Source organism: Neolamprologus multifasciatus, chromosome 7, assembly GCF_963576455.1.
Source record: "Neolamprologus multifasciatus chromosome 7, fNeoMul1.2, whole genome shotgun sequence".
In the NCBI taxonomy this organism is placed as follows: domain Eukaryota; kingdom Metazoa; phylum Chordata; class Actinopteri; order Cichliformes; family Cichlidae; genus Neolamprologus; species Neolamprologus multifasciatus.
The window spans coordinates 46,044,198-46,061,724 of NC_140445.1; the positions used below are offsets into that span (position 1 = coordinate 46,044,198).

At 40.8% G+C, this 17,527-nt stretch overlaps 1 protein-coding gene across 1 annotated transcript in view; it reads left to right on the forward strand.

The window, feature by feature from the left end:
• Positions 1-17,527, forward strand: part of ppip5k1b (diphosphoinositol pentakisphosphate kinase 1b) — a 43,148-nt gene that overhangs the window by 11,424 nt on the left and 14,197 nt on the right. Inside the window, 21 exon segments of the mRNA XM_085168941.1 lie at positions 277-362; positions 627-781; positions 922-1,023; positions 1,165-1,326; positions 2,014-2,135; positions 2,302-2,403; positions 2,897-2,983; positions 3,980-4,055; positions 4,378-4,487; positions 7,284-7,369; positions 7,637-7,762; positions 10,951-11,072; positions 11,525-11,707; positions 11,957-12,098; positions 12,872-13,095; positions 13,377-13,504; positions 13,629-13,743; positions 14,073-14,180; positions 14,296-14,412; positions 14,593-14,733; positions 14,923-15,031. Of these exon segments, the coding sequence (XP_085025067.1) occupies positions 277-362; positions 627-781; positions 922-1,023; positions 1,165-1,326; positions 2,014-2,135; positions 2,302-2,403; positions 2,897-2,983; positions 3,980-4,055; positions 4,378-4,487; positions 7,284-7,369; positions 7,637-7,762; positions 10,951-11,072; positions 11,525-11,707; positions 11,957-12,098; positions 12,872-13,095; positions 13,377-13,504; positions 13,629-13,743; positions 14,073-14,180; positions 14,296-14,412; positions 14,593-14,733; positions 14,923-15,031 (2,603 nt within the window).

Consider the following 17,527-nt stretch of genomic DNA (forward strand, 5'->3'; position numbering starts at 1 on the left):
CCACACCTCTAAGACCGGCTTTTGCTTGCCAAAGGGAAATTCTAAATGTGAAATTCTTTCATGAATCTGACTTATTTGCATCTTTGTTTATTTTTTTTCCTGGATAATCAGAGCAGCGAGAGGTTGTGTGATGTGAACAACATTGCTATTTTCACATGTATTGCATGTTCCCTCCGACTTGCCCAGCTCTTGTATACATACACTGCACATGGCCACATTAAATAAACTGTGACGTTTGTTCTCGGAGGCTCACTAACTCCTATCGTTCCATGTCAGGAGGGAAGTGTATCGGATCCTGCAGGAGGAGGGCATCGACCTGCCTCGTTACGCTGTGCTGAACCGAGACCCTGACAATCCTGAAGGTGGGCTTTTACTTTGTGTTAAAGAAGTATTTTCATTTCAGCAGAATGAACACAAGATAACATGGTAGATCTCAAATGTGGTGATTTCGGCTACCGAATATCACATAGAAAACATCAGTAATCTAATTAACTGCCATCTTTAAGCAAAACTAATTTCATTCCATATGTAAACATCAATGCTGTGGATTTTCTTGTGCTTTTTCTGTATGTTTTAACTATTTCTTGGCAACCTGAATTTAAAAGCTTAAGTCTTGCCCTGTGCAGAGTGTAACCTGGTGGAGGGGGAGGACCAAGTTGAGGTGAATGGGGAGGTGTTCCATAAACCCTTTGTGGAGAAACCAGTGTGCGCAGAGGACCACAACGTGTACATCTATTACCCAACATCTGCCGGAGGAGGAAGCCAAAGACTCTTCAGAAAGGTACCCGTTTATCACTGAAGCTGAAAAAAATACCATGTTTTTGTTGTGACAGTTAGCTTAACATGCTGAACATTAAATGTGGCTATATGTTTATTTTGGGGGGGTTTCTTCTTCTGTGTTTTTCTCTCTCTCTGCTGTAGATAGGGAGCCGTAGTAGTGTGTACTCCCCAGAAAGCAGTGTACGAAAGACTGGCTCTTATATCTACGAGGAGTTCATGCCGACAGATGGCACTGATGTAAAGGTACCGTTCATAGTTATTTGAGGTTTATACATTGTTGAACTGATGTGGTGCGAGCTACCATATTGGTCAAGAATAGAAAAATGAAATATTTCATCTGCTCTGAGACGTCTTCTGAGTCATTGGCTCTGTGCTGTTTCTTAGGTTTATACAGTGGGCCCGGACTATGCTCACGCTGAGGCCAGGAAGTCTCCAGCACTGGATGGGAAGGTAGAGAGGGACAGCGAGGGGAAGGAGATCCGCTACCCAGTCATGCTGACCGCCATGGAGAAACTGGTGGCCCGCAAGGTCTGCCTGGCATTCAAGGTAAAAGACTCGCACAAGCGCACCATGTGTGAATGTAGTGAGTGTTCACTGTGAGCCGTGTAACCGCCGTGGTCTCTTTCTTGTTATTTTTACTGCTTCCTGTGCCTCGAGTGGTCAAAGACTGTACACCTGTTTATGTAATCCTTGTAGTGTCTCCAGATGTGGGGAAAACGATGAGTGAAAGGCGAAACTACTTAGATTTTTTTTTTTTGAATAAATGAAAGGAACTAAAATCACTTTTTGAGTACACAGTGTAGTAACCAGCAGAGAGGATTTCTGCTGCTTACTCTTCTAACACCTACAATTCATCTTATATGACTCATAAATAGAAGAAACTCCTGCACTCTGAACAAAGTAAAACACATAACTGCAGCAGAAGGCAAAAATGTATTACTGCTAAGAAATGTAATGTTATTTGGAGAAATGTAACATTTTGTTCCCGTAATGAAATCTTAAAACAGCTTCTCAGTTGCTCTATTTTCTATCCAGTGGAAAACAACACATACGCACATTCTTTATGTCGAATGTCACCAAATTAATTCAAATGTAAAGTAGGATATATATATATATATATATATTTATAATCCTACTTTAGTTTAGTTGTTTGAATGTGTTTTCTGCTCAGCAGCTAACTACATTCTCATGCACTGTGAACTGGCTTTAATGCTTTTGCTTGTGTGATTATAGCAAACAGTGTGTGGGTTCGACCTGCTCAGAGCCAATGGCCATTCATTTGTCTGTGACGTTAACGGCTTCAGCTTTGTCAAAAACTCCATGAAATACTACGACGACTGTGCCAAAGTCCTGGGGTAGGTGTCGCTGCTATACTGTGTTAAACACTGGACTGTGACTTAGATGGACATGCTCAATTTCAAACAGCCGTGGATTGTTTAGCACAAGGAAGAGCTGATGGAATGAGCTTTGCTTCGCATTTAGTCATTTTGTTTGTTTTTCTGCTTTTCTCGACATCTCCAGGAATATGGTAATGAGGGAGTTAGCCCCCCAGCTCCACATCCCCTGGTCCATCCCCATGGAGGCTGAAGACATCCCCATCGTCCCAACAACCTCAGGAACCATGTACGTAGAGAAAAACAAAACATTAACTAATTCTGAGGAAAGATGTTGTTGAGCAGGCCACTGTGTGTACTACTACTACTACACGTCTTTGTCTTATAAATTCCTTAAATTATTTTTTTTTTAATTAAGGGTCATCTTAAAATATTTTTGCACTTAAAAATATTTTTAAGTGCAAAAATAATGAAAACATAAATTAGTTTTTTATTTTATTTAATTAAAAAAATTTTGTTGCCTAGTACTACATGGGATAATAAGTTCCATTTTTCATTTCTCGTTTTAGCCTTCACTTAAAATTATTCCCAGATGGGATTATGCAAAATCCTCAAAGGATTCCCAGAATAATTCTTAAGAAAAAAAAAGTAGTTATGGGAAAATGACACAACACATTAACAGATGGTTGCTTGGGTCCACTGAGATCCCAAACTCAGTTTAGTGTCAGTTTGAAGTCTCTGGTGTGTTTTGCTCATTTTGCCTCATTTTTTTATTTCTTCAGGATGGAGCTGCGCTGTGTTATCGCCATTATCCGACACGGAGACCGCACGCCAAAGCAAAAGATGAAAATGGAAGTCCGCCATCCTCTGTGAGTCGCTCAGACTAAGCCTTGAGTTGCCTTCCTTCTTCCCTGTTCATACAACTTAATGCTTAGTTTTGTTTTTTTTAATGTATAATAAAGTTCTGTATATGTGGAAAAATAAACAAGACAAGGGAAAACATTTTTGTACTGGATATGTTCCCCATTCCTCCCATAATTTACTCATGAGCGTGTCCACATATGTACATAATTTAACATGAAAAAAGTAAACCTTGTGTTGTTAAGAGATAACAGATACAGCTCACTGTCATGAGTAAATCATAGTATAGAAACATCTATTTACAGGATTTACAAGAAGCATAATTTATTAAAAGGAATGTGGAAGCAATTAGATTTATTTTCCACAGAATGAAATTAATGCATTTAGAGGATGACATACCCATAATGAGTTTTGTCACCTCAGTACATATTAATATAGATGTGGTTTGATGATTAGTCAGAGTAGTTTCTGGGTTTCTCCGTGTGTGGCTGCATAGGCAGAGACCAGCTTATGATGCTCACTCAGTCATTTTGTTTTATAAGCCTGAAAGACTTCCCGAAGCATTGCTCCGAGTAGACTTTCAAGGAGTAATATAGAAGAGAACAGATGGTAACAACAAGTTTATAAGCTACCTCACAAAATTAATGCTCACTCACGCCTTTGAATTGGGCAGCCACTGTTGAATGTTGCTGTGCATTTTATTTCAAGAACTTCCCCTCAGAAACTTTAACTCTGGGTCAATGATGGCAGTGTCTGCTGTCTGCAAACCTCCTGGTTGTCTGTTTTTCTGTTTGTGCCTGCATGGCTCAGGCCGCTCCGACTAGAGTGTGTGCGTGCATGTGTGTACACGTCACTCTGCTGGCCCAGTGATGGACTGGTGACCTGTCCACTGTATAAATAGAATTGGCTCCAGCTCCCTGCGAACTTTTGTTGGATAAACATTTAACATAAATGTTTTGTTTTTTAATTGTTCTGATATTTTTCCTCTGATTATCCTTCACCAGATTCTTTGAACTGTTTGAAAAGTACGGAGGATATAAAACAGGAAAGCTAAAACTCAAAAAACCAAAGCAGCTGCAGGTGAGAGACAACACTAATAATCTCCTGCTTCTTTTTTCCCAGGCTGTCTCTTATTTGCATATTTGTTTTTCTTTTGTTTGTTTGTTTTGACTGATTATGACTGAATCCTTTAACAATAATAAAGTACTTTTAAATATTCCCACATATCAAGCGTTATCATCATCATGGACCACAAACCTTCATTGTCTTGTTGTCTAAATATTTACACTCAGCTGTCTAAATCCCGTCTTGCACACTGCGTTCATGCCATCACTGCGTGCAGCTCAAGCTCCAATATTTCACCAGCACTCGAGTTTAAAGGTAAAAACCTCTGTGCTTCCAGGAAGTGCTGGACATCGCTCGCCTGCTCCTGGTCGAACTGGGTCAGCATACTGACTGTGAGATTGAGGAGAAGAAGTCCAAACTGGAGCAGCTTAAGACTGTTCTGGAAATGTGAGTGACATTTCACCTGGAAAACAAACACACACATATCATCACTCATCACCCTCCTGTTTCCTGTCATCTCAGTCATCAGCAGATCAGCAGACTTTCTCATACTCACAGACACCTTCACCATGAAGATGCTCCCTCCCTCTTGGCTTGTCTTTAACTGCGTTATCTTTTCTTCCCTCCTCCATCCCTCTTTCCCACCCAACCATCCTTCCCTTCTTCACCCATCTGTTCTCTCAAAAGGGAATCCAGCTTGAATGACAATCAGTACGCACCCTCTCCCTTCTCACTTGTAAAGGATGAGGTTTTACTGGCCTCCTTTTCTTTAGCCAACCTAGACTGTGTGTACAAAATATTAGAAATATTACAGATCTTTTTATGTTTCAGGCAGACCAAAACTCTGAAACTTTTTTCGCCAGATTTTACTGATTAAAACTGTAAAGAAAGCAGAAGATGGATTAGTTATTGCATTTTAAGATTAGGCATTTGGAAGATATTTCTAATGTTTTGTACACTAACTGTAGACTTAATTTCCATTAAAATTCATTCATTTGTAGCTATTAACACCAGACACATACACAGTCAAATGTCTCTGATTATTTCACTGTGTTTCTGTGTGTGTAAATCAGCGTGTGTGTGTGTGTGTGGTGCTACTTCGTGTGCATGCTTTCCTCACCACCTATCAGCTACACTCTAAACCTCCTAATGTCTTCCTTCCTCCCGCCTCAGATCTGCATTCTGGTAATTTGATGGCGCTGTACTCTGCACAGGAGCACATTAAAAATCATTAGAAAGACAGGGACTGTCAAATTTGCAAGAAAAGCACCGTTCAAACTACTGGCTGTTTAAATTCAGTGACATCACCATTTTTAAGCCTCAGCGGTAACATTTTGCCTGACACTATGTTTGTTTTTTGAAGCCAGAGGTTTACCACATTTGGATGAGAGGGTGAAGTACTCAGTTATCCAATAACACTAGCTAGCTTGATTGGCAAGCTGCATTCATAAACCGTGCGAGTGCAATGCAAAGATGCACACATGTGCAAATTAGTTTTTAGTAACAGTCTAATAAAATGCTAGAATTTCACTCAAAAAGACTGGAGCACAGTCTTAGACAGACAGTACCACACAGCAGGGTTTATCATTTTTCAGATTATTTCATTAAAAGCGCTCCAGAAAGCACCACCGACGCTAAGACGGCAGGGCGGTCCATTTCAGTGTCTCTAATTAGCTTAGCTGAGACTTGGTAGACACCGGTCGACTACAGCGCTACGTGTCGGCACATTTGCCAGTTAATGCAGCCACACCCATGTTTCCAGTAACAAGGTTGTTTTAAAGAAATTCATCAACTGTAGAGGTGATAGGAAATCTGTTGTGACGATTCTGAGGCCAGGACTATAGTGTTTTCTGGCAGGCTGTGAAGCTGTGCATTTTATGTCAACTAATTTTACACCTTGATGTAAGTGGGCCAGACCAGTGAAACACCCTTTTCTGCTGGTGTAAGGAAGATTAACTAAACATTTAATTCGTTAGGCATTTAATTATAAGAACAAGAAGTGCAGTCTCAACAATACGTTTTAGTTTTTCTGCAGGATAAAGACATCTGCTGTAGTACGTGAAAGACATCTATCAGCACTCTTTGGGCTTGGACTGTTTGGACTGTAAGAAATTAATGTGGAGAATTAAATGTCTCCTAGCTCATTTGCCCAGACTGTCCTGTTTTTGTTAATAGACAGAAAATGTCCTGTTTTTTTGTTTGGTTGTTTGTTTGGTTTTTTGGTTTTTTGTTTTGGGGGGGGGGGGGGGGGGGGGGGCTTTCTCTCAGTTAATTGTTTATCTATTAATTACTTACTTATTTACTTTGGTGTCGTGTGAATGGCCGTAGAGGAGGTCTTTTACGGCTTTTTTACTAATGAGGTTATAAAAACGCAGTTAAAACTCCAAATTTTATACTCTCCTTTATCCATTCACTGGGCCAGACTGGAACCTTTGATGGGCCGATTCTGGCCTCCAGACCTTATGTTTGGCACACCTGTACTAGAGGAACTGCAGCTTCTGACTTTTGATGAATAAATATAAAGTTAAACTGTCAGTGAAGTAGAGAGGAAAGCCAGCTCATGTACAGTGACCAAGCGTTGCATAGCAAGGCCCTTAAGTCTGAAGGGCATCTATACGCGTGCTGTGAGCTTATGCAGTAGTGTAAGCTGTCCTGCTTTTTCAATCTAAAAAAGCTATAAACAGTGATCATGTTGCTTCCATTAAGACACAGAGCTAGGGAGCTGGCCACTTTAACATCATGTGGAGCTACGCAGATGAGACCAAACCACATTTCCACATTTCTATAGGCGTCTGCACCTGCTTTCCCTTATTTTCTCCCTTATTATTTATAGACGTTGTTGCATCCTCCGATACTGCGTTTTAATCCAATAAGCCCCACCTGTCTGATTGTTCTGGGTGGTCCTTTTGCTCCTGCTCACATTCTCATGTGCTTACACACAGATACACAATTACAAAGAACTGCAGTAAATATTTACCTCCAAAGTGACTGAAACAACTGCTAATAGTAGTGCTTACTGTAGCAGAGTGTATGATCGTTGTGTCATTGAAAGTTGTTGCCTTGGTCTTATCTCTCTTAAGCTCGTCTTGTCATAAACATGGAATGAAAGTCAGACGTGTGTTTGCTGCTAAACATTTGGACGAAACTCTTGGATTTGAGATGAAATCTATTCGACTGTCTCTGTACATATGAATCTTTGTTGTGTTTGCTTGATGGTGTGTGTGTGTTCATCCCCCCCACCAGGTATGGTCATTTCTCAGGTATCAACAGGAAAGTCCAGCTCACCTACTTGCGGAATGGCAAACCTAAAGCATCCAGTGAGGAAGAAGGTATCGTACTCAGACACCGATTGTTGTGTGTGCTGGGTCACAGAGATAAATTATATGTAAACAAATACACACAAATGGTGATTGGAAGTGAATGTCAGTGTAATCAGTCATCAGTTAGTAACTGTGTTTTGGAGCCTCGCCTTCAGTGTTTTGGTTGCACCTCACCACGGACAACATTATTTGTCAGTATGGCACAGAAAACGTTTTGAGTTTTGATTATTTATATAAAGAAAAACCAAATGTTAAACTTTCTGCTTCTTGTTTCAGATTCTAAGAAGGATGGCCCATCTCTGCTGCTGGTGTTGAAGTGGGGTGGGGAGCTGACGCCTGCAGGCCGGGTTCAGGCTGAGGAGCTGGGCAGGGCTTTTCGCTGCATGTACCCCGGAGGTCAAGGTACCAGCCAGACACATGCTCTAGCCTATAAATGTAGTTACAACGGCTCTCACGCCTTCTGCTCTGGTGTCAGTTTTCAGTCCTCCTTTGTAGTTTCTAAAAATGGCACCGTTTGCAGTGCCAACACATGATAGGAGTCATACATGCACTGTGTGAAAAGAGGTCAGGCTGAAACAGCTATGTTAGAGTTGACAAGCCAGAGTTTCAGGCTTCCAGCTGCCGCTGCACTCTTTTTATCCCATTCATTGTCATTTGTGGCTGCGATGTTGTAGAAGGATTGCTGACTTACTGTTGCCAAGAGCAGGAACTTTAAAGCGTTACTCAACAACAATTTATTATTATAGTGTGGGACATCTTAGATTGTAGTAATAAAAAACATTAGAAAGGCTACTCGTAGCAAATCTCTTAAGTTTACTGAAAAGTAAACTGAGGAGTTGCATACACAGCATCTGTAAATAAAAAATACTGATGCCTAAAGTAATGATGGACTGCACATTTTTCTTCTTGGCGCAGCCCCTTAGCTCATCTGCTGTCTGAAACAAACTGTTTCAGATGGCAGTAAACTTTAAGTAAACTTTGCTGTGATTGGCCTGGACTTGCAAGGAAAAAGGTGTAAACAATGGGGGGGGGGGCTTCTGTGCTCACAGTCAAAGCTGTCCCAAAGACAATCAAATTAAAAATTTCACTGTTGTCAATATCGTACAGAGCAAACACTGGAAAATGTTTGGCCAGGTTTAGTATGAACAGCCAGCGCTGTAACAGTGAGACAGAAGATAAGGAAAACAATGATAGGGATGAAGGACTTTGGTGACCTAGTTACACTGTTTATATATAAAAAGATTAATTAATTTCTTTAAGCTTAAAGAAATCCATTGCAGTTAATTGGTAGTAAAATAATCTTTAGTTTCAGGTGGAAAAATTAATGAGACTAATCTTGCCACTTCAGTACAATCACTCATGTCTTGCAGACACCTTCTGAGGACATTAAGTCACATTTTTACCTCAAGGCTTTAAAACTGTTTGAACAAACTGCTGCTCCATAACAGACTGAACTCTCTCTCTGTTGATGAAGATCATGTGGTCTGCACCACAATAAGCAGGAATTATGACCTGGATTTAAGAGTATACTGTCAACATCGGCTTAAACAGTCTGATGTGAAAGGTTGTTGAGATGAAACAGAGATGCTGAGCTGCAACTCTAGTGAAGGCTAACAGTATCAGGACAAAAATGAGAATCAGAAATGCAGAATGCAGTCAGTGGATGATTTATTAGGTACACATGTAAAATCTAAGCCAATACAGTCAACCTAGCTATAAAATTCATTATTACACTCGTAATAATAACTACTTCTTACTGACACACTCAGAGAGGTATTAATTTGGCTCTATTCATTCCTATAGTGTTGTAGATTCAATTATACTGATTTGTCCCACTCTAATAAAATTCAATAAAGATACAACTTTAATAAAGAAATAATTCACGTAAGACTGCTGTAACCTTGCATCGTAGCCATTGTGCTGGATTGAATGTTCAAAAGCCAGGAAGTGTAGCCTCAAGTATGGGGGGAAAAAAAGAACTGCTTACACATTTTTTTAAAGTACTGATTTAAATTCACGACATTCAATATTTTCTTTCTATTTTTTTTAAACAGTAACAGTACCTAAGCTGAAAATGCTGCTCGCACTGCCACCTAGAGGCTGTACCAAGTTGTCCTGCAGTTAGGTGTGGCCTCATCTGACAACACCCAAAATGGGTTTTGTTCAGTGTTTTAAAACAGAAAAGCAGCTTTAATTTTTCTCTGTTCAGATTGAGCAGTAAGAAGTCAGCTGCATAAAGGCTTTTCTTGACATTATTTCCTGTAGGGTCTTAAAATTAACAATAGTGCCATTTAGTCATCACCTGTCCTACTTAAAGGTTTGTTTTGTGCTGCATGCAAAACTCAAACTATAAAGAAAACCAACCTGAAGCAGAACTAAAAGTAGACCTTGTGTTGCTTCTTTTTTATCTATAAAAAGAAGACAATTGTCTCATCCCAGCCACTGTTTTCAATCCTTTCTTTCTCTCCACCACAAGTTTTGTCGATTAACTCTGCTCTTCTCTGTTGTTGTTGCTGTATGTAAACTACTAGCCGGTAATCGCCGGTCCCTTGGCTGCGATTCCCCTATTGACTTTGGTAAGAGAAGGGTTTCCTGGATATCACCGCTCTTCCGCTCCTCTGTCATTCTGAGCGTTTGTCGCTCCGTCCACTAACGTGGTCTGCTCTCTCCTCATATCATCATGATTTTGGTTAATTTCACATGGCGACTAGTCCTGTTTTGTATCAGATTGCTGTGGACTGCTTTATTTTGTGTCGATGTGTTTCCAAGATGATCCTCCAATGTAGACATTGTTTAGGTCACTTGCCCGTACATATGCGGGCAGCTAAAGTGACTGGAGCTTTTCTTTTTCAAAGCTAACGCGCATCATCTCACACTAATCCTACTGCATTTTTTTTTCACGAGTTGTTGAGATGTTGTTTGATAAAACCTATCTATTTTGGCCTGTGTTAAGCTTTAAACAGGGATATGTCTTCATCACGTCCCAGATTTGCTGATCTCTGTCAAATGAGGCATGGCGATGCAGTGTCAGGCTACCTGCAGAAGAGAAATGCATGAAGCATCAGTGTGATTTGATCTGTAGCGTTAGTTTGCATCCACCCCCTACATTAACATGGCATACTGGGAATGTTAGACTTGGTCTGTTTTCAAAGAGAGGTAATCTAGGATATTTAATCTCATCTGCAGGGGAGTTATTGTCACAAATTTTGGGGAGACTACTAAAACTTCACTTCACTTCACTTCACTTTCACTTCATTTTATTTTCAGCTTAAACAACAACATTTAAGTTCACATTTAAGTGAAACGAACCCTATTAAAATCTGACAAGCCAATGCATTTGAACTGAAAGTGATGTTGCACTCGCACATGTGCTGTACTGGCCCGTTGTGCAATATTTGATGGAAATCTTTGCTACTATTGGGTACAATCAAAACTAAAATTAGTTTTTCTCTATTCTTTCAACTACCTCACCGACTCAGTCGTTTCTTTAAAAAAGAAAAGGAAAGGGAAAAAATGTGTTGTACTGTACATCTGAGTGCTGTAATCATGCCAGTTAACTGTGGCGCTCCACTCTGTGTTCAATTCTACAGGTGACTATGCCGGGTTTCCTGGCTGTGGCCTCCTGCGCCTGCACAGCACTTACCGCCATGACCTGAAGATCTACGCCTCTGACGAAGGAAGGGTGCAGATGACGGCTGCTGCTTTTGCCAAGGTAACTATGTCACTGTATTGGAAGACTAAACTCTTCATATAAATGTTACTTTAGTACTTAAGCGATTCTGATGGAGCTTGAGGAGAGCATTTAAGGCAGCTTTGCATGAACAAGACCCACTTGTTTGCCATAAATTGGAGCCGCTTGGCTTGCTTTCCTGGCCAGTGTGGAATTTATGTTCCCACTGCTCAATATTAAACACAGAAGTGTGATGGCTGTAAAACAGCTAACTGATCATCTGCAGAGGAATGGTCTGTTTGAAGAGTTTGAGACAGGTTGAGAATTTATCTCAAAAATAGAAACAACATTAGTTAAGGTTATGAATGACAACACAAGCGTAGTGATGAGAGTGGACTCATCTACCTTGTTTGCTTCGGGTTACTCGTCACGACTTAACCCTCACATATTTATGTTATTTTTTTAACCATTTCAAATCTGATGCATGTCTGCAGGGTCTGCTGGCTCTAGAAGGGGAGCTCACGCCCATCCTGGTTCAAATGGTAAAGAGTGCCAACATGAACGGTCTGCTGGACAGTGACAGCGATTCTCTGACTGACTGTCAGCAGAAAGTGAAAGCCAGGCTGCACGAGATCATGCAAAAGGACCAGGACTTTACAGAGCAGGACTACCAAAAGGTGTTGTCACACATGGAATTGCTCAATTAGTGAGCAATTCCAGCTGTATGGTGCAATTTCTTGTTTGCAAGTAAAGTCTCCAGTTAGTTTAAACAGTTAAATGTGCCTCTTAATCCAGATAAGATTTGGATTATCCAAAGAATTTTGCAACTGCTCATACATATATTGACCGTCTTTTCTGGCATAATCTCTTGCATGGTGTTTGGCAGAACATGTTATCTATTTACTTCTGCTTCTATCGTGTCCCAGTTGGCTCCGACTGGCAGTCCTTCACTGGTGAACTCCATGAAGGTCATAGAGAATCCAGTCAAAACTTGTGACAAGGTGTATGCCCTCATCCAGAGCCTTACATCGCAGATCCGAAAGAGACTAGAGGACCCCAAGTCTGCAGGTACTGAGAACTTGAGAAAGGCTTTTAAAATGTTTTACTGTTTTTAAAGCCTCAGTATTTATTTTAGTCATCAGGTGTTACGTATGAATAAGACTGATGCAGAAAAGCTTGTAACTGTAGTGTATATATGGACAAGTTCAAAATTGATCCACCCCTCATTTCTTTAGATTCTGGTAGGAAAATTGGAACCATGTGGAGTTATTTATTGAAACATGAGGTTAGCCAGCTTTCTTGTCATTTCTTTAAGAAGTCTTCAGGAATAGTTCTCCAGGCTTCTTCAAGGACATTCAAAGCTCTTTTTTGGATGTTGGCTCCTTTTTGTTCTGTTCTCTGATAAGATGATCCCACCCTGCTCAATAGTGTGTTTTTGTTTTTTGTTTGTTTGTTTTTCTATCCAGTTATGCTTCTATTACATCGGCAGTGTAATTCCTTGGTTTCATGCTGAAAAGTGAAGCTGTTGCAAATAAAACGCTTTCCGTGTGGTTTTGCATGGTTAATCAAAATCTGAGGGTGTTTTTTCTGTATTCATGATTTCAACAAGATCTCTGATACCAGTGACTGAAATCCAGCTCCAGCCATGACAGAGCCTCCACCCTGTTGTACAGGTGGTTGTAGAATGTCAATGTCCCAAGAAGAAATGTGTAAAAACCTTCAGAAAGCTGGAGAATTAATCTTCAAGAACCCTTTTAAAAATCTTTTATATTTAGGGTTTTTTTTTTTTTTTAACAACAATAATAAAATTAGTCACTGTATTTTAAAAAAAATTTCCCCAGACCTACAGCTTTACCACAGCGAGACGTTGGAGTTGATGCTACAGCGCTGGTCTAAGCTGGAGAGAGACTTCCGCATGAAGAATGGGCGCTACGACATCAGCAAGATCCCAGATATCTACGACTGCATCAAATATGACCTTCAGCATAATGCCTCTCTTGACCTGGAGGACACGCGGGAACTTTTCAGACTGTCCCGTGCTCTGGCTGATATAGTCATACCACAGGTAAATCACATCAATGTCTTTAATTGCATTTTTCCAAGTGCTGCCCAGCACTTATTTTTAAATTCTGCACAAATTTGGCATTAGTAATGAGTGATGTAGCAACATTATTCCAATAGCGCATTTAAAATGTCATGCTTTAGTCAGAAAACCTTACCAGCGAGAGCAGGGTTCAAATTAACCCTCTATTCATTAACATGTCTTCTGAATTAAAGTGCCTTGTCACAATTAACATGTAAAAACATGGTATTTTAATGGATTGCCCTCTTGTTCATTGACATCAGGAGTATGGCATCAACAGAGCAGAGAAATTGGACATCGCCCAGGCTTATTGTGTTCCCCTGATGAAGAAAATCCAGCTGGACCTGCAAAGGACCCATGAGGACGAGGCTGTCAACAAGTTGCACCCTCTGTGAGAATGCAGAACACCACTGAAGTGCACAAACATGTTTATAAGCCACATGCATACATGTATTAACAAGTATTACAGGTGTTGTGTTACTCACTTGTGTCTCTTCCTCCGCCCTGGTGTTCAGGTATTCTCGGGGTGTCATGTCTCCTGGGCGTCACGTCCGCACACGCCTCTACTTCACGAGCGAGAGCCACGTTCACTCCCTGCTCAGCATCTTCCGCTACGGAGGCTTGCTGAATGTATGCAGTGGTTTTGTCACCTTTGACTTTTTGATTTTCTGCAGGTGTGCATGTGCACATTCAGAGGGCGAATTTCCAGAACAGAGCTTTTGTAGCGTTGCACTTATTGCAGACAGGTATTCCTTCCAAGACAGAAGGCTTTTTGAAGATGACTTCAGTGACTTGTTCTAATAAAACTAAGCTGAACTGTAGTTCTAAGTTAATAGAACGCTTATGTCTAAATTAGACTGTAGAACTGATGTTTACCTTGCCCTTGCATGAATTTTCACACATCCGTGGTGTTTCACTCATTGGCTTTAATTTTGCATTTGCTTGTCTTTGCACATCAGGAGGAGAAGGACCAGCAGTGGAAGCAAGCAATGGACTACCTGAGCGCTGTGACTGAACTCAACTATATGACACAGATAGTCATCATGCTGTACGAAGACAACAACAAGGTGGGCAGGATGAAATGAAACGCATACCTCCTCCTCCAAACTGCAGCTTCCTTTGCAGGATTGCAGGCTCCTTTACGCAGCCTCTTTTGTATATTTGTGTCTGTGTGCTGAGCAGGACCCCTCCTCAGAGGAGCGCTTCCATGTGGAGCTTCACTTCAGCCCAGGAGTAAAAGGATGTGAAGATGAAGAGACTATTCCTCTTGGATTCGGCTTCCGGCCGGCCTCCTCAGAGGTGTGTGACCATACCACACTCATATTGCTGGTTGAAAATGTGAAAAATTTCAGTTTCAAACCAGACAAGAGGCCATTTAAGGTTTCAAAAATAAAAAGCTCCCCTGTAGTTGTGTGTCGACATCAGGTGTGTTTTGTTGGTCAGAGATGTCAGTCACTTCTTTCTTCTCTGACCAATTAGAATGAAGACAAGAAGCCTAATCAGGGCAGTCTGGAGGACCTTTCTCAGGATGAGCCGGACCAGGCACTTCAAGTCTCCGATCCAATCAACATTCAGCGAAGGTCTCCCATGATTCGGAACCGCAAGACTGGCTCCATGGAGGTACCAGACTGCCAGAGTTCAGTGTTAAAATGACAAAATGCGGTCTGGGTGTGAACTAGCTCTTTTGACACTTTTGCCTGTCATTTTAAAAGTGCGATGATGCTCTTGAAGCAACCATTAAACATCAGGTCCCTGAATAATATGTTGAGGATATCAGTATTAATCCCTGGTCTCTTTGGCCCCACTCAGGTCCTCTCTGAAACCTCCCCCACCCATTCCGCCAAAGGCTGCACATCCCATCGACTCTTCATATCCTGCTCACGCCAGTCTCCTGAGATCAAACCAGCCAGTGGCTTAGGTAGGGATCTAATTTTTGGAGCAAGTGTGGGAGAATGTGTGTTTTCGCTGTGTTCATATCTGCGTTCATGGCCTCACCGCTCATTCCTTTCCAGCCGTCATCACTGCGCCTCCTCTTCATCACGAGCTGCAGCTGTGACTTTTTTCCCCCCTTCACCCTCCCACTTTTCCATTTCACTTTCAGTCTGTCCCTCGTTTCTTTCACATAGCTTCCACCCCAGCTTAGTTTAGCTTAGCGGCAGCCGAACAGGATCAGAATCCAAACTATGCTGGCCAGAGGTCAGTGGGGAAGAGTCATGTTCACAGCCAACTGCAGGATCACTGTGTCATATGGTGATCAAAGACGTGTTCCTCTCCCCTCTAGGTGATAAGGTGACAACACGGTGGACATGCTTTACTTGTGTGTATATAATTTAATTTCATATTTCAAAGGCATCCACAGATGCTAATACCTTCATAGTCAAACAAAACCAGACTCTCTAGTTACTAATGTTTGAGTTTTCTTTGTTTAATGTCAGTATAACTGATATTGACTTGACTAACATAAACTAATATAATTAGTAAAGATTATTAATATTGTCATATAGTGACTTGGAGACTCGGAGACTCAATAACTCAAATCCCTGCTCCAAATAATGAGGTCAGCATATGTGCTGATAATCCAAAGTTCAGGTGTTTGTGAATAGCAGCCAATCAGAAGAAGCCTGGCTGAAAGGGAAGGAGAAGGGAGCAAAAAAACCAAAAACTAAACTAAACCAAAACTTTTTTGTTTAAAACAGTGGATGAACTGAGGAGCTGGACCGAGGACCAGTATAAGATAAATGATTATTTTTAACAGTGAATTATACAAAGCATCTCTAGTAGAGGCCAAGAATAAAAATACCGGTGACCACCAGTTCTACCCCTCAGCCTCCTGGTAGACAAGCTTTGGTATTAATTTCAAAATCCTACGGCGATGCCTGCCCAGCAGGATTAAGCTAAAACCCCATCCGCCGTATGCAGCTGTGGTGTAAAAAGGTTTACACCACATACAGCATACGGTAACAGGTCACCTTTGAGTATACACCTATTCTCAACTATTCACGAGACCAGTTTGCTGCATTTATTTTTTCAGATCAAGTTAGATTTTTTTTTTCTTCAAATCTTCACATGTGAATAATCAGATCTCACCAATGCATTTAGCTGCATTTGACAAATGTGTGCACGAAGTTCAAAACTCAAGACAGTATTGAATTATACGAATTTTCCGTGCTGTTGCCTTGTTGTGAGAAATGGATGACTCCACAATCTCAATTTCTTCCTTTTCTCACCAAGTTGGCATCCCAAAAATTTGTAACTGAATTTCATGTTGTTGTTTTTTACAATGCGCTCGGTGCGTAAAAGCCTTAATTGTGCAACATTAGCATCAAAAGATGTCAGAACAGAAGAAGTGTTATTATATTGCCAGAACCTGAATTTGCTGTAAGCTCACACAGTTGAAACAAATGCAGATGATAATATTACAAGTATTTGACATGTTGCGCTGTTGTAACCACTCCAGATATCAGGTTATCCTGCTAAAGAATACATCTGTGATTTAAAAGAAAAGCGTCTTCCTTAACATTAGTTGTCCCTATATAAATAAGTTACATGTTCCTGTTTGGTAACTCCTTCAACTAGAAAACATTTCCCTCACAAATTCTTAAAAATCTACTCTAAATATTATTAGTCTTATAACAAAACATTTTTGGTCCCATACATAAAGTAAGATATCAGTGTAGGTCCCTTTGACCTCTTTAAATTGTTCCAAATCAGACCGCTCTGGGTCCATGAATGTAGTTTAACCTCAGCCTAAATAAAGGGACTTTTGAAGGGCATGCAACATCCAACAACCTGCTAACATGGTGACACTTACAAGCATGACATGCTTCCATCTAAATAAAGACGTGTGGAGAAAACCATAAAACCAACAATGTGAGCAGAGAGTGGAGTCGTGGTGTGGAACAAAACAAGAGATCGAAAGCTTTCAAAGACTAGCGTACATCAACCTGCGTCACTACTTACTGCTGGATATCACCAGGGAATGAGTGATGGTCCTTTAAAAATCCTTATTGTTTTAAATGTCACATCGCTACAGTAGGTTAACGTGCCCCTTTCTGTATAATGCACCAATCGTCGTGCTGCTCGGTGCTTAATTATCACGTTTGAAAGCAGCAGTTGGCTTTATGTCCACGTTACATTAATGTTTTAAACCCTCTCTGAGTGGAGCCATTCGGTTTGTTGTGAGCTGCGTTGCTGAGGTCACAGTTCTTCAGCACACTGACGCTCCGTCAACACAACGCTTAGTCGGTGTTTCAAATATTTAGATAAAATATTCATTTAAAGTCTTTGGAATTTGAATTTGTCCTACGAATATGAGGATTAGTTTGTTTTATTCATGTACAGCAAGTCTAAAACTCATTTCCACTCTCGGCCTGCTTGATATGCTATTGTGACGGTTGCATAGGAAACCCACATG